Raw genomic sequence first — 20,297 nt, 5'->3', positions numbered from 1 at the left:
GCAATATACCATTCTTTCTCTCATATTCAAAGGACAGCGGATGTGTTGTTTCATGTTTTTCTCAAAGTAGGCCGGAAGGAAAATGAAAAAATAGAGAAACAGAAAACTGGAGTAGAATCCTAAGTTTAACGTTCCCCTCAATCTTCTGAAGGAGAAACAATTATGAAATTCGTGAAAAAATAAAAGTGAATAAGAAGAGAGATAGATAGTAAGGTGGCCTGGAAGGCCCTGGGGGGCCCTTGAAGCATCCTGAGAGGAAACCAGTACCTCTCTTGCAGCTCATTGAAATAGTAACTAGTTATACATTATGGTAAGGAGGAGTAGAATCTCAGGAACAGGTAATGGCAGTGTCAGTAATTATGCAAATGCCTTTGAGTCAGAACTATTGAGAAGAGGAAAATAAGCTGTAAAGTCTTAGAACGAGATGCTAACCAAACCTCAGTAGAACGGTAATGTGAGAAAGCCATTAAAAAAAAATATGTAGGTGGCGTCCAGACAGCAGTACAGTAATTAAAATACTTGATGTGACTCCGCTCAAAAATAAAAAATAGAAGCGTACACAAGAACTAATTTCGTTCCAATGAATCTGTTTTCAAGTCATAGGTACAAACAATATCCCAAAATGGAAAAACGGGAGCTCATTCTGCGATTAAGCATTCTTAAAAGAAGGATACGACTCGCAAGGAAATCCAGGAAGACAATATCGACCCCATCCTTTTCCACTTTTAAAAAGTGGACAGTTTACATTAAGCAGAGAAGGAACATCCAAATCCATCAGCCATTAACTGGCAAGTGTATGCCATATGCCACTCATCACATGATCTTGTACTTCAAACATTTGACTCTCCAACATAGCCAGACAAGGGACATTAGTTCTGACTCAGTGCGACACCATATTTCTATGATTAGTATAATATATATATATCATATATATATATATATATATATATATATATATATTATATATCTATATATATAATATATATATATATATGTTATATATATATATATATACTATAGATATATATTATATTATATATATATATATATATACAACTAGGGCAACAATCGACAAGACGATGAAGCTTAAACAGAAGAATTGGGAAACTAGGTATTCATCCTCTGCTATAAATTATCTAGGACAAACAGGTGTTCATGAATGACCGGTCAGGTTACACTTTATTTAATAGCATCTCTTGTTTGGTACAATTCCATCTTGATAGTCTAATTTATTCAAAGGTGCAAAAAAAAGGGCAGGGGGTTGAGGTGAAATAACAGAGCCACAATATAATCTGGACTTGAGGAAAAGGCTCGCTCACGCTCTTTTACTAATGTCACCTGCCACCCATTTTATAAGCCTCTGCTTTGAAACTAAGTCGTTCTGTCATGAGTACTTCATAGCATCTCTAGGTACGTTCAGCTTTGTCGTATATTGGAAATAACTTGATCTGAAAGCATATATTAACAAGAAAAAAGGAGAGAGAGGAAACGAAGGGGGCGCGGGTGTGGGTCAAAATCTAATTAGCTTAGTTATTGAATATGCTTTTATTAAATATGCTTCTGTCTGCATCTTCACTTTTTACTTGTCTTTCCGTATAAACCATATTTCCCTCCTTTCTAAATCATTCTTCGAATAAGACTGAACTCGACATTTATAGTTTTAGAAGAATTCTTTGAAAGGCGAAGTTCTTTGAACACTTTTCTTCTCTTCTTTACTGGGGAAATCCTCTTCGTACGAATGGTTGCATAATGCGATTGTGTAGTCAATTAGTCGATTCCCATACCTGTGAACCCCACGTAAAATCGCATATCTCACCTTCAGCTATTAAAAATACGTCGCTTACCATTTTTTTTATAAGCAATCCAAAGAAATTAGCGACTCCAACGTCGTGGGAAATTCGACTTCCAACGACGAAATCAAAATATTTCTCACATGATTAATACATAAAATTATTGCACCCTAAGAGGGCATTGGAACCCCACTAAATATCTAAACCTTATCCCACCGAGCAAAGGAACCAAGCGAAATGACGTCACAGATAAGAAAACAATAAATGTACCCCGTCATCGTCTCTCCGCCACACTCATTCTCAGCCAGCGGGTTAGGACACTTTGACCAGTGGCGTTTTTCATGACCTCAAGCCTTTGAGCCGAGAAATTTTCCCAATATGAAGACGGGTATAATTTGGCTTCTATCGGCGCTAGTTTTGGCATCGGCTCAGAGCTATGGTAAGCTTGTTCTCTCATATTTATCTGTTTGCTCTCTTAAGCGTTCTCTTCCTTCCTGTATAAAAATGAATTTTGGTGACAACGATTTATGAATCGATTACTAAGATAAATACCTCTATTATTCTGAAGAAATATAGTCTTTGTATGGTCTCGTTAACATTCCTCGTGATAAACAAACCTCTCCTCCCTTATTTGTTCGTCAACTTACCTCTTCATCAACTTGGCCTGTCACACATAAACTCCGTCCTCAGGAGTCATCGAAAACTTCCGAATGAAGAGCAACACCATCGACACCATCGTGCTGGAGTGGTCTCTTGTCGGGGGGGACGTCCCCGTCAGCAAGTACACTCTGATCTACGACGACGACTTCACGCAAGATGTCAGGTGCCCCGTGCAATACTGCACTCACGAGGTCGATTACCTGGACGCCTGCACCGTCTACGACTTCAAGCTCATTCCTCACTTCAAGGACGGCGTCGATGGAGAGACAGCCGTCACGTCTGGCCATACTGTGGAAATGAGTAAGTTCAAGAATCAGAAAATTTGGGGTTCTGGTAACAATGAGTAGATTGACTTGGGGAATCAAACAAGCTGCCTGTGAAATTGTAATCTTAAGTCTCTCTCTCTCTCTCTCTCTCTCTCTCTCTCTCTCTCTCTCTCTCTCTCTCTTCTTCTTCTTCTTCTTCTTCGTCAATATCTACCCCTCATTCTGGATTCTGATGAAGTCCTCTCTCTCTCTCTCTCTCTCTCTCTCTCTCTCTCTCTCTCTCTCTCTCTCTCTCTCTTCTTCTTCTTCTTCTTCTTCTTCTTCTTCAGTATCTCTTCCCCTCATTCTGGATTCTGATGAAGTCCTCTCTCTCTCTCTCTCTCTCTCTCTCTCTCTCTCTCTCTCTCTCTTGTTGGTGAGTAATCTTGGAAACTCAATACTGTTTCAAAACCATATATATATGAGAGATTTATTTTTTTGCAATATCATCAGCCAACTTAAAACCTATTAATGTCTTTCTCCATTTGTTGGAGAATGATAAGTGTTAATGGTGTAAAAACATCTTTGGAATTTCTCATGGGTCAGTGACTGTAATTTCCTGGTTAATTTTGACAACACTATCTGGCTCAAGTACTATAATTTAAGCAAATGAAATCATATTTATTTAGATTGCCACGAACAGTGAAGAAATGCTAATTAACTTTCTATAGTAAAGTGAAAAAAAAGAAATATCTTTTAATGATAAAAGGTGGGGATTTAATGTACGAGAACTAAATCCATATTATTTCTCACTGCCTCTTTAATTTGAATTTAAATTCTAAAAACGCTGCAATGAGCCTCCAGTTGATATGAAACCTGAATGTGAAACAAAATCTTTTGAAGTGAAAACATTCACATGACCTACTACTAAAATGATTTCAAGTCCCAGCTTTGAACATTTGGGGCAGGCAGCTTCGTCATTAGCTTGAAGTTGCACGTAAGTTGATATTGTTTCTCTCTCTCTCTCTCTCTCTCTCTCTCTCTCTCTCTCTCGCCGATCTCCTCTCGGTTCTTTCTCTCTCTCTCTCTCTCTCTCTCTCTCTCTGTGGGTGTGTTCATGACCGAAGAACTAAAGTTCGATCAGCCGATCCGGGCCAGGTGGGCAAAGCGATATCATAAGCGCTTTATTAAAAAAAAAACAAAAAAACATACATCTTTTTACAAAGTAGTGAATGATTTACCTATAAATGCTTGTCACATGTTCCTGGTAACAGGTGACAAGCATTTGCAGATACATAAGATAACATGATAAAAAAAAAATTAATAGGCAATATCCACACTTTCTGAAGTAGTATAAAAGATGGTAATAAAAACAATGGTAATAACAGTCATAAGATTGAGAATAGTTAAAAAAAACTTTGAATATTATAACAATTAGAGAGTAGATTGTTTATAATTAAATTCCAACTATTATAGGGACCTCATTACTCTATAGTCTTCTCTCTTCTCTCTCTCTCTCTCTCTCTCTCTCTACACCAAGCGGTTTTAGAGAGAGAGAGAGAGAGAGAGAGAGAGAGAGAGAGAGAGAGAGAGAGAGAGAGAGAGAGAGAGAGAGAGAGAGAGAGAGAGAGAGTAATCAGGTCCCTATGATAGTAGGAATTTGATTATAAACAATCTGCTCTCTAATTGTTATAATCTTTAACGTATTTTTTAACTAATCTCAATATTATTCCTGTTATTACCATTGTTTTTATTACCATCTTTTATACTACTTCAGAAAGTGTGGATATTGCCTATTAATCATTTTTTTATCATTTTATCTTATGTATCTAGACTGAGTATGTTGTTGTCTATTCATTGTATATTCCATTTATGTTCCTTGAGCTGAAAATAAAATTTATTATTATTATTATTATTATTATTGTTATTATTATTATTATTATTATTATTATTATTATTATTATTATTATTATTATTATTATTATTATTATTATTATTATCTTACAAAGTAGGCCATCGTATCGTGATCAAAATCGGAAGGGCTTAAACATGGTACTCTTCCTCAACAAACGTCTTCGAGAACAGCCTACGCAACTGTTTCTCACACCTCCCTAAAAGCCTTCACCAATCGCTTACCTTTCATCTTCCTTCATCTCTCGCAGTACCCGGGGAGCCGACCAACCCATCTGCATCGAGCTCCAGTTCTGGAATCCTGGTCACCTGGCAGGCACCTGCAGAAAATCCAAACTGCGTCGACAAATACATCGTCTGTGCGAGGATCAAGGGAGATCTGGACACCAATTGCCAAGAGGTTCGTTCATGGCAGTGTCTTTGATGACGTCACACTTTACAAAACGTACTTCAACTATATATATATATATATATATATATATATATATATATATATATATATATATATGTATATATATATATATTGCTTTTAGCTGTTACTAGGTTAATTTTCATATTACATTTACCTTGCCGTTTGTCAGTTAAATGACGTCCACACACACATACACACGTGACGCAATATTAATATATATATATATAAATATTATATATATATATATTATATATATATATATACTTATATATATATATATATATATTTATATATATATTTAAAGAAATCTCACTAATGATCAACAAAACTTACGTAAACATATTTATTATGGAAATTTTCAACTCCATTCTTTTCGTAACCTTTTGGATTCTTTCTTTAGCCTGAGATATGCTATTACAATAGGAAAATATTCATGCAAAATCAAAGGAAATTGTATATATGTAAATATACACACACATTTATATATATATATATATATATATATATATATATATATATATATATATATATATATATTTATATATATATATGTGTGTGTGTGTGTGTTTGTTGTGTGTGTGTGTGTGTGTATAGTGAGATAGTTAGATAGACACAAATACTTCGGCTTAAATCAGCACACTACAAATTTGAACGTAACTTTTAAATGACAAGGTAACAATGGAGATACAAATACCATTTTACCGGTTTTCTCGCGTATGAAAGAAATGTTCGTTTTTCATCTAGATCCTATTTTTCTTCCACTAGTACATTTTACTTCAAACCACGAAGGAACCTAATCCCTTGAACCAGTCAGAGCACCTGGTTGAACCATGACCATCGGTTCAGCGACCCCTTCGACCTCTCAACAAAAAATTATGTCAGCCTAGTGTCAACATCCATCTCGTCTCTCTCTCGATTTACCAGCTTTAATTTCAAGAGAAGAGTTATTCCCGTTTCCCAAATATATTTTACATTCATTGGTGATGTTATAAGAAGCGGGCTTGCCAAGCAGGTTATATAATGTTATTCTACCAAAGTTCAGCAATCAAAACTGAGATTATCGAACAATAAAAGTCGTTATAAAAGCAAGAAGATTGTGACTGTGTCAAGGAAAAGAGCAATTATGCAAAATAGTTGGATTAGATATAAGTGTTGAGTGAAGGTGCTATGTGAAGGTTAGACGCATTATGTGAGAAGTATGATACATAATACAAATTAAACGTGAAATATGAAGGTACTATGAAAATACAAAAAAAAGATATAAGGATTAAAATCAAAAGTACATCCGGGAAGACAGAAACTGTATACGCCACAAGAAATTACTATATTTCGTAAAGAATAGAATAATAAAGTTCATATGGTTAAAATAGTAATCTAACCGTCTGAAAGGTAAGAGATAAGAGAAAGCCTTATGATTGAATTCAAATGGAAAGAAATATATCCTAAAATCTGGGGAAATATAATAAGAAGTTTACAGCATATATTTGCATATTCGTATGTGTGTGCATAAAGTCATCCCTTCTTTCTTTCTCTATTAACTCATACGGTCAATATTTTTAAACTTATTCTTTCATTAATTCCTACACTATTCGTCCATACTTTATCAAGTCAGTCATCCATTCAAAGAATAAACATCTACTGATTTTACATTATACTCATATTCAGTTTATATAATTTCATTGACTCTATTGATATTCCACTTATTAATACTCCTTGACTCTTACTTTAAATATACACTCAGTTATACATTAATTTTCGATTTTATATCACATTCATTCATAGGGCTACATGTTATATTCATTTGTCATCCTGCATCAAATTCATTCTTACATGAAAAATGTACTTACTCGTAAACTTATAGCGCCTTTATTCATGCTATACTCATGCCATTCATTCATTATGCTTCATTTAATTTAACTTACATTTGACATTTTACCATTTCTTTCATTCTGCAGACCTACGACCTCACTCTCCTGCTGGAGGAAATCCAGTTATGCTCCACCTACGTCATCACAATCCACGCCTCCACTCCTACGGGACAGATGGGCCCTGAGTCGGCTGCAGAGGCCACCACATCTGAGGGAGGTAGGAGGTTACTTTATTCTCTCTCTCTCTCTCTCTCTCTCTCTCTCTCTCTCTCTCTCTCTCTCTCTCTCTCATTTTTTTTATTTTTGATGACTTTTAATATTCAGGTTCCAATAATTTTCTTCTCTTGTGTTCCAAGAGCTTTCAGAATTTGCCCCTTCTGGTGAAATTAGCGGGAATCGTATTTCACCTTTTCCTTAGTCAAAATAGCGGAATCCTTCAGCTACCTTTGAGATAAAGAATTACTCAAACTAATACTAATGATTCTGTAATCGTATCAAATATTCCTTTATTCTGAATTTATTTTCTATGAATTTTTCACATTCAAGATCAAATATTTCTTCTTTTTTTTCGAATTTTTAGAATTTGTCTCTGGTGAAATTAACCGTAATCGTATTTCACCTTTTCCTTAAAATAGCAAAATACTACACCTACCTTTAAGATAGAAAACTAATCAGACTGATACTAATAACTCTGTAATCGTGTCAAATATTCCTTAGATATTGGACAGACAGTGATATATTCCATAAAAATATTTCAAAGGGTTATTCCCCTCTTTCAGTTCCAGGTATCCCCGAGAACGTCATCGTAACTCTGTCAACCCAGACGATGATTACCATCACCTACGATGACCCCCTGAAGAATCCTCGCTGTGTCGTAGAGTAAGTTCTAATTTTTTTTATGTATTATTTCATTACCATTCTTTAGAAAATAATACGCAAAACCTATATATACATACATATATATATATACATACATATATATATATACATACATATATATAGATATAGATATATATATATATATATATATATATATATATATATATCTATATCTATATAATATAATATATATATATACTATATATATATATTTGCTTAACTCTATATATCTCTACATATACGCAAAACCCTATATATATATATATATATATATATATATATATATATATATATATATATATATATATATATATGTATATACGTATATATATTTTCATATATATATATGTTTGCTCAACTCTATATATCTCTCTTTCCCTTCCTCTCTCTCTCTCTCTCTCTCTCTCTCTCTCTCTCTCTCTCTCTCTCTCTCTCTCTCGAATTCTCAGCATTTCAATACATTCCAACAAAAGCGTGTAAGGCTTGGACGTCCGCCTCCAGATTCGAGTGATTTCTGTCACCTTACTAAAAAATTCGAACTGTTCGTCTTGCGAAATATCACTCACAGTAATTCCACCATCGAAAAAATCAAACTACATTCCTCATATTACTTCAGACTCAAATTACGCACGTCGCAAAATTTTAAACATCACCAAGCTTTTCACCCGAACGATTCTTTTATCAGATTTCGAACTCGAGGTATGACTATCAGCAAACTCCAAACAAGAACGGTTACTAACATCAATCGTAGTCAAACTCTAGCGACTAAGGTTCTCAGACTGTAAACCCGTCATATTTCCAACATCAAGCTTCGTGCAAGCTGAAAATCGTCAGCAAACGAAGATTAGCATCAACCCAAAACTCTTATTACTGCCTGATAAAAAATAAATTAAATAAATAAATAAAGGAAATCCAATTCTACGTACAACTTATTATTTGCCAAAAATTTGTGCTGAAGAGTATTACCGCCACTAAAATAACTGTTTAATTGTCTGGCTACAAGTCAGATTTATAATTAAAACTTCTAGCCATGTAAATTTTATCTGAAAAATCTATCACACACTTAAAGATCTGATTAAAAATCTTGTTATAAATCTATTTTTCTTCGAAAATCTTGTCACTTTAAGAGTATTTTCCTTGTCTTTCAAATTCTAAAATAGCTCCATAAAGTCTTGCCAAACCTCACATCTCTATTTAAAACATCCAATCGCTAACGTTTCTACTTGAAACAGTTCACATATTCAAAATTTCCTCGCAGAACTTTTCCAGTGATTGAAGCTATTTCAAAAAGCATCAACTCAAAAGGTCACAGATAATATTCTTCGAAACAAATTCTCCAATTCACAGTTCATTCCATCACTAAATTATTAAATTTATTATTTAGCGTTTAAGCAATGCTCTCTTTACTCGAAGGACCGTTTTTATTAACATCACATAACCAAATGTTTTCTTGAATGCCTTCCAAATCATTCTAAAATTTCCTATAAACATATTTTTTCCGAGAAAATCGCAACTGAGAATTTTAACTCTACAGTCTTTGCATAATTATCCTTAATACCCTCCTCACTTCATTATTTCTTTAGTTTTTTTTTAATCACCTGCTAAAGCCTACTCGCCATTATGAAAGCTATGAACATATTTTCCCCATCACCAGAATACCATAGCTTGTCAACATCTTTCATCGAAAAGTTCTCATCACTATCTTTAAACCTACTCTTATCCTTAGATGAAGACATTGGATGACTTGAAATAAATCAGTATCTTTAAAACCTACTCTTATCCTTAGATGAAGACATTGGATGACCTGAAATAAATCACTATCTTTAAACCTACTCTTATCCTTAGATGAATACATAGGTGATTTGAAATAAATCACCATTTTTAAACCTACTCTTATCCATAGATGAATACATCGGATGACCTGAAATAAATCACTATCTTTAAAACTACTCTTATCCTTAGAGTAAGACATCGGATGACCTGAAATAAATCAGTCAAATCCCTCTCCAGATTCGGAGTGATCTACGGAGAAATTGATAGACGCATAAAGACGGTGGACTCCTCCAGAGGGAACGGGAAACACGAGCACACCATCAGCCCCTTGGATGCTTGCACCAATTACTCCATCGGCGTCTACGGCGTCAATCCGTCCGAGAAGAAGGGCCCGACCGCCGTCCAATACGCAGCTACTGCTGACACCGGTAGGAGTTACTACTGGTAGTCCTTTCCCCACTCACTTCTGTGACTTGAGTGTGTCTCGACTTTCCCCTGTGTTTCTTAACCTTTCGACCAACCCTTTCTGAGAGGGATGTTTGTCGTTTCTCATAAAAGGAAGTCGATTACCGCTTTCTTGTACTGACCAAACCTGATTCTGACTTGAGTAAGTCCAGTTTCATAAAAGCCTCCTATTTCAAGTACGGGAATAACACATCTACACATTATAAGTATGTATGTATCTATATATATATATATATATATAATATATATATATATATATATATATATATATCTCCTCCATCACTTCCCATTCAAAGTCGTAGAGATAACACGACCTCATCTTGCAGAACCGTTCCCGCCTCATTACCTGATCGTTGACCCAACTGGACCCGACTCCGTCGATGCGAGCTGGCCGGGGGACCCGACCAACAAATGCGCAGACTCCCTCACCGTTTGCTGGACCGACCACATCCACCCGGTGGAGTTCTGCGAGGACATTTTCGACAGAGATATCATCGACGGCGGTGGTTCGTTCACCATCACGGATCTCCTCCCTTGCAGTAACTACGAAGTGACGATCACCGCACATTCCCCGACTGGTATGAGCAGTCCAACCCTCGCTAACTGGACCTTCACTGATGATATCAGTAAGTTCGTGAGATGCGCCAGTCGGTTCTTCCTGTTAAATTCAATTTTGCGATCGTTATTTGTCTGCGAGGTCAGTCAAGAATGCCAAGAATGCGTCCTTGACTTCGGCCTAAATATACGATTTAAAAGATAATGGTTTCTTATCGTCATATTCTTTCTAGGGAGGTGATCATTATTTCAAAACGTTAAACCACTATAGCATATATATCTGCTCTACTGGTATAGCAAAAGGTAGCATCACTAACAAACCTATTTTCGTTTCTCCTTCGCAGCGCCTGGCCCAGTTGAAAACCTCAAAGTAAAAGAAGTAGAGGTCACCAGAATTGCCATCTCTTACGACCCTCCGTCCGATCAGGCCCAGTGCGTCAAGGAGTACGACACCAGAGTTATAAACTTGGATGAAGGAGGTCCAACTACTCTGGAGGATGGGCCCTTCGTCGTAGGAATCGATGAAAGTCACACCGAGCTAGACGCTTGCACTAATTACGCCCTGCACGTGCGCACAGTTACGCGAACAGGGTTAGTTTCCAACTGGACGATTGTGCAGACTACCACGGGGGATGCTCTGCCTAGCGAGGCGCGTAACTTCCAGTTGCACGACGCCACGGAGGATTCCCTGGCTCTGTACTGGTTCCAGCCAGAGCTTAACAAGAGATGTGCCATTGCTTACCGTCTGTCATGGAACTCCGGAGATGACTCCGGTTCGGAGACAATAGACCTCACCCCACCTCTTCCCTTCGAAGTGACCCACACCATTTCGGGTCTCAAAGCTTGCACCGATTATCAGTTAACACTAATAGCTATCTCAGCAACAGCGGGTGAAAGCGCAGCTGCAACTCTGAGCGCAAGTACTGGTGGTTGTGGCTTATAGTTTTATACTTGTAAAGACAAACAAGAACCAAAGATATCTTGTAAAAAACGAATCAGATGGGAGGCTAGATTTGTTATGCCATCAAAACACTTTATTTATCTTCTGAATGTGGCTGCATAGCAATTGCCTCAGAATTAACATTTGTTTCACTAAACTTTCAATAAAAACACACTTCATCCATTTGTTTGTTTTCTTTTTTACCGGGACCAATTGTAAAATGTTAAATTTCTACTGAAATCCGTCCTATTTAGTACACTTTGACCAGGACCAGAAGTTATTTTTTGTTCCTTTTACTATGGAACTGTGAAACTACGTTCTGGAAGGCTTTAATTATTATGATGTTTAAAAGGTTCAATAAGGAAGCAATGCTACCTTAGTGTGCCAAGCTCTAGTGCCGATGCTTAGCTATTTCTCAGCTGCTTACTAGTTTTCCTTTATTATTTATTGTCTACTTTACCATTTTCCTCTAAAAAGTATTACTTCTCCATTCCTTTGTCTTGACACAGAGGCAATATTATTCTTGAACAATTTGCAAAGGGAAGTTAACTGGCTTTTTATTTGTAGTGTTATTAATATAAATAATTTTAATGATTCATGTTGAATGAGAGAGAAATCTCATCTGAATATTACACACCACTAAGCAATTTAATGAAGTTCTGTTAAATTCCCTAGGTCAAATATATCTGGGCTTGGCTTAAACGAAAGTCACCCTCCACTTTTGTCCGTTCTTCCTTATATTTGAAAAGGAAAATCGCCATAAAACATGGTAATATCATTATTACAAAAATAAAATAGTTTAACCAGACCACTAAGCTGACTATCAGCTTTCATAGGGCTGGCCAGACTATTGTTTCTATAAGTTTAAACGCTCGTTACACTTGCAGTCTGAAGACATTTTAAATTCTACTATCGTCTGTTGTGGAACTACTCATGCCATTACTAAATTCTCAATATTTTATAAGACCTTCTAATGTTTTATGTAAACTACTCGTGCAAAAATAAGCCCACTTTAATGTTACGTCGTTTAAAGATATTTAACAGTGTAGGTGAAGATGTAGTTCATCTCTTAAATCTTACCCCTTTGAGACTTAAACAGCCACCAAAGGATGCAAATTTACAAATCTCAAGTTCGTGGAATGCTACAGACAGGCGCAACAAACTAACACACTAGTAGTCACAGCAGCTCTGAAATGCACTTCCCTTTCCTAAGAAGGCATGTTATTTGCAAAGTATGCAATCATCAGTTATAATATGATATAGGAACATTCTTTTGGATGGATGGATGGTGATGAAATTTAGGGACAAGCCCAAGCGAAACATTTTGTATTACATCTGTAAAAGAACTTAATTACATGTTCTGTAACATTGAGAAAATTCGTGATATTAATCATTCAAAATATTTTACGAGCGAAACAGACTTAACGAGGATATAGACATTAAACTGCTTCTTGTTCCCAATAAAAACACGAAATTACTTATCATATTGTTTGTTTTTTGTTTGCACGGTGTTTTTACGTTGCATGGAACCAGTGGTTATTCGGCAACGGGACCTACGGCTTTATGTGACTTCCAAACTACGTCGAGAGTGAATTTCCATCACCAGAAATACACCTCTCTCACACCTCAATGGAATGCGCGAGAATCGAACTCGCGGCCACGGAGGTGGCAGACCAAGACCATACCCATCACGCCAGTGAGGAGCTACTTATCACATTATAAGAGAACATCTTTACTATCTCTATATATTCTGTTACACGGGGCGGGCATCTATCTATTTGTAGTCTATATTGGTACTGTCTAATTTCTGCTCTACATACGCCTTTATCCATAAAGTTTGCCCCCAAGTTGATCTTATCCCGCACGGGTGGATGCCGTCAATATACACCAAGTTCTGCACTGAGGGCATCAATCAAGGGTGTTTGCAGCGTTCCATTTGGCCCCTAGCTGCATCCACTTTGTAAATAAAAAAATAAGTTGAATTTTCTTCCATCCCTGAATTCTTCCTTCAATTTTACTGTATAGCCCATCTTAACTATTACATCTTAGCGCAGCTGTGGGGTTTTCTCGTAGTTCAGCCTTCAGTTCCTTGGGCTGTATCTGCATATTTTCTGGATCTCTCTATCTCTCTGCCCAACCATTCCAACTCCTCTTTTCACTGAACCAGTATTGGGGAGTTATGAGGGTTTTCAGTTAGAAGATGGACGTGACTGATGTCACTACGCGCGCGCGCGCACACATGAATCAAGGTAAATTTCTCGAAGCCAAGTGCTCGAAAAATTATTTCTCGAAGTGTCAGTTGATTGATCTAAAGATATAAGTATTGTTCGAAAGCCAATATTCATTTTTGAAGCTATTCGAAAGTCGATATTTACTCTTTGAACGATCACTAATAAATATATAACTGTTAAACACCACCACTAAATACCAGTATCTTAACCGTTACTTTATTTCGCATTTTCATTTTGCATTTTATCATATAATTTTGGAAACCTCTAACCCTCAAGATGGATAAAACTTCTATATTAAGTGAAAGGAAAAAAAAAAAGTTTAGATGGTTACTCAAATTAATGACAATAAGACAAAGCAGTGAACAATAAGATATATATGAAATATGAAATAAAAAACAAAAACAAAATTTGCTCGCGTTATTACTGTTGATGTTATCACGAAACAAAGTGGGAATCAACTCATGCAGGAGACGCTGGTGGAACTGAAGCTGCTAAAACAATGGAGAATGTGAAAGCGCATGCGATGAATAGTCGAGATACACCGCAATATATTGTACCTTGTATTATGTGCCTCAATAGAAGTGAGTTTAGTTACCTCGATCTTTATATCCCTTTAGAGTTTACAAAACCCAGCAAAGGAGATATAAAGGCCCGTCCACACGGTCAAGCTTTGCTCGACGAACTTTGTTCGATGTGACGTCAGAAGCGGAGAAAATGCGGCAAAGTTCTGACTTTTCCCGCTGTTTCTCCGCTTCTGACGTCACATCAGACAAAGTTCGTCGACCAAAGCTCGACCATGTGGACGGGGCCTAAGACTCTGGTCCCACAAATGGTCGTATATTAATTTTTGCAACACAAGAACCTTGACATCTTGGTATACATTAGGAACACTGGTATGGTGATGGAACGGTTCCCGGTAATTCACAGGAAGGAGAGAGAGAGAGAGAGAGAGAGAGAGAGAGAGAGAGAAATGCCGGGTTTAAAACCTTGGGGGTCCGTCTAGGAAAGATTGTGACGTTTTTAGCTGGATTCGATGTTATATTTAAAACTGTTCCCTCTATTTTTGTTTAATTGTATATAATACAGTGTGAAATCAGGTTATAAACCCATTCTATATGCGCCGTTACTTAAAACTGAAGAAACGTTCGTGATGACTTTAAATAAATCTATATTCCAGACATTGACAACGATCGCTTTCGAATTGGCCATGGTCAACGCCATAGAACAAGAAATTCCAAAATTCCGAAAGTTATGAGTGCTTCATTTTTGTTGAGATTTTTGTTAAATGAATCAAGGAAGTGGCCTACTCAAACACACTACTTCCCAATACTCATTACACATTCTAATTTTGTACTAAACGTACTACATGTTAGTTTTATAACAACGATTAATACCAAACTTAAGGCATTTTTTCTTTTTATCTAACCCTTAGGGCTTAGAGAAATCTATCCTCCTAGATCTAATAGTACAGGGGTCAGGCGACAATCTATTTGCTACTCTCCAACAATACAACCACCTAGCCACGCTGAAGTGTGGACGTGGCAAAAAAGCCAAACAGGATGGCACCGGTTGAAGAACAAATTGTGCTGGCCGATAACTGATCGTGTAGAAGAGGCCTTTGATGCCACGTCTCACGGCTCCCTACCAGCAGCTTTTCATTCCTTAAACTATGATTATACATAATTCCCGTTGAAATGTGGATTTTAAGTTTTATTCTTCCTCGGCCTACGCAATTTTTTCTCTGCCTAAAATTACACTTTCCTCGTCTCACCAGCCTAATTATAACTTCCTCTCGTGCCCCACTTCCTACTCCTTAATTTTTCTAGGCCTTCGCTCCTCGGCCTATACTATTTCTTAAGGCTGCCATCCTCGGCTCGAGCACCTTCAAAACTTATGTATACATAATACCCTTTTAACCACAAATAACATCGGTACAAAACACTCCTAACAAATTTAACTGCCTGTTAAAGCATAATCCATTGCTTTATAGTTTAAAATTAGGGCAATCATCCTGGCAGGTTAGCTTCAGTCATGGAACAGCTTTTTCACAGATTACTGTTCGTGCTTTATGTCAGTTTCTCAAATAAATTTCTCAATAACTCTAGGAATAGGAATTAAAAGGTTAAACTCGCACCCCATTTAACAGCAACCTTCCTGTTCTAGGCAACCAATGTAATAGAAACCTCAAGCTTAAATATGGGTGCTTGAGCCACCGAGCATTTAAAACCGGTTATTGCTTTTCAGTAATTATACTTTATCGTATTAACGTACTTAGGTTATAGCAAATAGACCCCTAACACTTAACACACAATTCCTTTTCTAACAGCAGTCCTTAAAATCCTCCAAACCTATTTGAATTACCAGGTTGCGTAACTTCCCACTTTCTATTAGTTACATTATCAAATTAACAAACACCAAGCCATTATGTATAAACAGCTACTGTCCGAAGCTACCAGTCCGGGAATGATTACCTCTTACTAGTGACTTAATAACCTTATATCGTGTTAGTTAGTTTCCGATAAAATAAAACTGCGCCACAAGGCTTGGTTAAAAAAAATAAATAAATAAAATAAAAGCTAAAAACTTCTCTTCTGCCGACTCATTTTAGAGTAAAACTGAGTCCCTCTCCCCCCACCCCACAAAGTGCTTTGTGGCTGTCTTGGTAGTACTTCTAATCACTAATAACATAGCTAATTCTCCTATGTTCCACATAACCTAGTCTTAGATATTTGTTTGACCTACAAATTAGCCAAGTACATTAAAGTCGCCACAACCTATACCAAACTGCCAGCAGTTCGATCATAGATACTCGACAGTTTCCAACAATACTATGCAAGAGGCTTGTGTTAATTTGTACCGTTAAAAATGAGATACTTTTACATGTATAATCGTTCATGCTGATATGTATTTCCAAGTTAATTATTTACCTTCAAAGGTTGTAAAATACTATAGATAAACCACATTTTTTATTTTCATTATTCAAATATTTTGTAAAGAACTGAAAACTAAAGATCCATTAATTAATCTTTCAATATGAGCAATTACCACAGACAAATGGCAGGTTTAAAATAATGTAGCATAGCCGAGGATCGACATATGCCTTTTAAGGAAACTTGCAACATTGATAACACTACAAAATTTAAGCAGCCTACACAAAGCTTTTAGAGATCTTGAAGCAGCTTGCAAATCCGGGCCCCCGTGAATATTTTGTTGAATTCTGGTTCTTCCGAGAAGTCCTGACCTGTAACAAAAACACAGGCAGCAGAAAAAGTCTTTATGACATAGCATTGAAGCTATTCCGGGAATTTTAGGCTTAATGCAATTAGAACAGCACTACGAAAACATTTAAGATTCAAAACTGGATTCAGTGGGGCACCTTTACTTGCTCGGATTCGGAAATCAAGTTAAGTTTCTCCCGTCAATGTACAAAGATATCCATAACTAATTAAAGTTACACTAAATTAATATAATTATACATACAACAAATTAGCCTTTTATACTTCACATGCTGCTCTACTAATGAACATTTCAATAATAAAATTTCACTGCAAAGTTTTAAAATTTATAAAAAAAAAATTTACTTTAAAAGATAACCCACATACGACGACCATTACCTTTCCTTAAAAGGAACCCACTGGCCTACTATCAGTTCAATAATTTTTACAGAACCCACTCAGCCGCAATGTACACGCTTGCTTGGGAAGGAAAACAATCTTCATGAATCAGTTTTAACTAATCATAACAAACATACTTTGGGATAATGAATTTCGGAAATAACCATGTATTTGCATTAATAGTCTGATAACCTCTGAAACATTACATGCAATATATCGCAAAAAATACGGACTAGCATAGTAAAGGATTGTCAATAAGTGGGTACCAGAAACAGAACCTTAACTTCCCAATCTTAAGTTAATGTATAGCATTACAAACAAAAAGCCTTGACCACGGATGGTAACCCAAACTTAATGCCTCCGCTCGCCGCTGAAAATTTTTGTGTCCATGAACCTTCCCACAAGGCAGTGTTTCATATCAATTGTCACGAACAGGTTACAAATTAACTGTTGGCAGACCATATATGCACTGCTTGCGTTCATGGAGAGCCTCAAGACATATTAAAAGTAGCGCACACATGGATAGCATCACAAACACATTGTCAGTCTTCATAATATCACAAACCTATTGTCAGTGTGCATTAATATATCACAAACCCACTGTCAAGTGTGCATTAATATATCACAAACCCACTGTCAAGTGTGCATTAATATATCACAAACCCACTGTCAAGTGTGCATTAATATATCACAAACCCACTGTCAAGTGTGCATTAATATATCACAAACCCATTGTCGGTGTGCATTAATGTATCACAAACCCATTGTCGGTGTGCATTAAATATCACCCACTGTCAAGTGTGCATTAATGTATCACAAACCCATTGTCGGTGTGCATTAATATATCACAAACCCATTGTCGGTGTGCATTAATATATCACAAACCCATTGACGGTGTGCATTAATGTTATCACAAACCCATTGTCGGTGTGCATTAATGTATCACAAACCCATTGTCGGTGTGCATTAATGTATCACAAACCCATTGTCGGTGTGCATTAGTGTACCACAAACCCATTGTCGGTGTGCATTAATATATCACAAACCCATTGTTCATAGTTGTTAGCGGACAGCAACACTAATTCATTGCTTATGCTTTGAGTAAGCTAATGTATCAAAACCTACATTTCTGACCAACTTAACTACACCCCTCTGAAAGTAAACAGATTCTAATATTATACCCTGCAAAAAACATCCATAACCTTAAACGGATACTAATATATTTCATAACCTCAAAATTAACAGACTTACTATAAAGAATCCATAACCTCAAAGTTAACATATCTAAGTTTAACAAAAAATAAAAACTTCTTTCTTACATAATCCAGTTAGCTGGCGTTCGTTCTTGCTAAGCCTAATCAACAATCCAAGTTATTGAGCAAAGTTTCATCGGCTAACAGTACAGATCTGTAAATTACCTTTGACAAAGATTACCTAAGGAAAACTTAGCGTGGCTTTAATAATTTTCAAGGGACTAGCTAAGGGTTACACTAGCCTGTATCACAAATGACCCGTGTACTGAGGGGACCTTCATAACCAGTTTTTTTGGTGGTGATAAAGTATATCATATGCGAACCTTACGAATTTAAAAACTGACAAAACCTAAAAGTAAAAACTAAAAATTTAATTAACTTAACCTAATCCCAAACTAATAGATTTTCAGGCATACAAATCTATAAACTATTAACACCAAATACTTTACCTCCATACCTATAAATTAGCCTATTTTAATACTGGAAAATACCTTTCAAATATAACCCTCTTCAATTACCTAAAACACAGGAAACGTACATATTTTCATGAACGGAGATTAGCCAAGCACATTCAAACGCTAGTATATACTTATCCGAACTTTCAAGAAAAAGTAAACCTACCTCTTATCACCTGAAAGTTGAAATAGTTTGCGCAAAACCACCCAAGAATCCTGCATAGTAGGTCGCTTACGACCTACTATGCAAGACATGGGGGCCTCCTCCACCCCTAACAGGAGCGCCGCCCCTGCAGGGGTGGAGGATAGAATAGGGTTGTTCAAGAAGAGTACGTATAAAAGTAAACAAACTCAAAACGGCCAATTTCCAGAAAAAAATGCCACTTACCTGTTTGGCTCAAGATGGCACCTTTTCCTGCTTGAAGATTTATGGTAAAAATGTGATCACGACTTGGGCTACCCTCGTACCAAACTCCTGGAAAAGATAAGAGCGTTAGAATTTGTGCTATAGCAAGTCAAGCAAATTCTGGGAGAGTTTTATTCCAGCCAGGTTATGGATAAACGCTCACAGAAAAAAAATAGGCATAATGCTTATCATGAATAATACAAATACAGAAGTAAGATTCGTACCATACTAAAAAGCGTTGTCAAATTAATGTAAAAGGAACAAGCTGTTTAAGAAAACATTAACACTTATAAAATCTTCGACACTTAAGTAATACTAGGAATATAAAAAGTTAAAGTATAATATACCCTGCAGAAGCCGGGGATTATAGGTAGTTGAACCAACGAGGTGACGATAAGCCTAATCACTGGAAATCCCAAGCGCCATTCCCGGGTGCATACTTAACTGTTGTCTAGTCTCAGGATGAACAGCTTCGTCCAAAACACTCCAGAACAGGATCAGTGACGAAAGAATAAAGAATAGAATATACGCAACACACACAAAAATAATAATCACTTCTCGAACTCCAATTAACTTTTACAATCCCAAACGCTGTAGCGGTCGATAGACCAAAAGTTCTTCTGTTAATTGACCATGTCGTCACGGAGGAAATCTTTTGCCGAGGATCCCAAAGGCTTCCCGGTGTCTCTCTTCCTTGGAACTAAACGAAATCGATTCATGCATATCCTTGAAATCGTTCATTTTTCAGAATTTTATTCATTTATGATTCCTTTCTTTGATCTAGTCTTTCGTGGAACTTTAAAATACAACACATTACGAATAGATTTTTCTTACCACATC

At 36.5% G+C, this 20,297-nt stretch overlaps 1 protein-coding gene and 1 long non-coding RNA gene across 2 annotated transcripts; one reads left to right on the top strand and one right to left on the bottom strand.

The window, feature by feature from the left end:
• The first annotated feature begins 1,198 nt into the window (after positions 1 to 1,198).
• Positions 1,199 to 11,669, top strand: LOC135215119 (tyrosine-protein phosphatase Lar-like). The gene is made up of 8 exons (XM_064249575.1): positions 1,199 to 2,229; positions 2,481 to 2,750; positions 4,858 to 5,006; positions 6,974 to 7,103; positions 7,666 to 7,765; positions 9,776 to 9,966; positions 10,330 to 10,629; positions 10,903 to 11,669. Exons 1-8 carry the CDS (start codon positions 2,169 to 2,171, stop codon positions 11,499 to 11,501), a joined length of 1,800 nt encoding a protein of 599 aa, XP_064105645.1. The 5' UTR covers positions 1,199 to 2,168; the 3' UTR covers positions 11,502 to 11,669.
• A 4,833-nt stretch (positions 11,670 to 16,502) lies between these two features.
• Positions 16,503 to 20,058, bottom strand: LOC135215118 (uncharacterized). Its single transcript, XR_010314578.1, has 3 exons — positions 19,805 to 20,058; positions 19,440 to 19,526; positions 16,503 to 16,970 (listed from the first exon to the last, which is right to left on the bottom strand). It is a non-coding gene; the product is annotated as an uncharacterized LOC135215118 (long non-coding RNA).
• Positions 20,059 to 20,297: the final 239 nt, after the last annotated feature.

The sequence above is a fragment of the Macrobrachium nipponense genome, chromosome 5, assembly GCF_015104395.2.
Source record: "Macrobrachium nipponense isolate FS-2020 chromosome 5, ASM1510439v2, whole genome shotgun sequence".
NCBI classification, from domain to species: Eukaryota; Metazoa; Arthropoda; class Malacostraca; order Decapoda; family Palaemonidae; genus Macrobrachium; species Macrobrachium nipponense.
Note: the sequence above shows the minus strand (reverse complement) of the source record. Positions and strands in the feature narration are given on the sequence as shown.

What these genes read in the sequence shown, in the direction of transcription:
- LOC135215119 (XM_064249575.1), top strand. Translation starts at nt 2,169, where the DNA reads ATGAAGACGGGTATAATTTGGCTTCTATCGGCGCTAGTTTTGGCATCG. An exon ending in TGGACACCAATTGCCAAGAG is followed by an intron (nt 5,007 to 6,973) that starts GTTCGTTCATGG and finishes TTCATTCTGCAG; the next exon opens with ACCTACGACCTCACTCTCCT. An exon ending in AATCCTCGCTGTGTCGTAGA is followed by an intron (nt 7,766 to 9,775) that starts GTAAGTTCTAAT and finishes ATCCCTCTCCAG; the next exon opens with ATTCGGAGTGATCTACGGAG.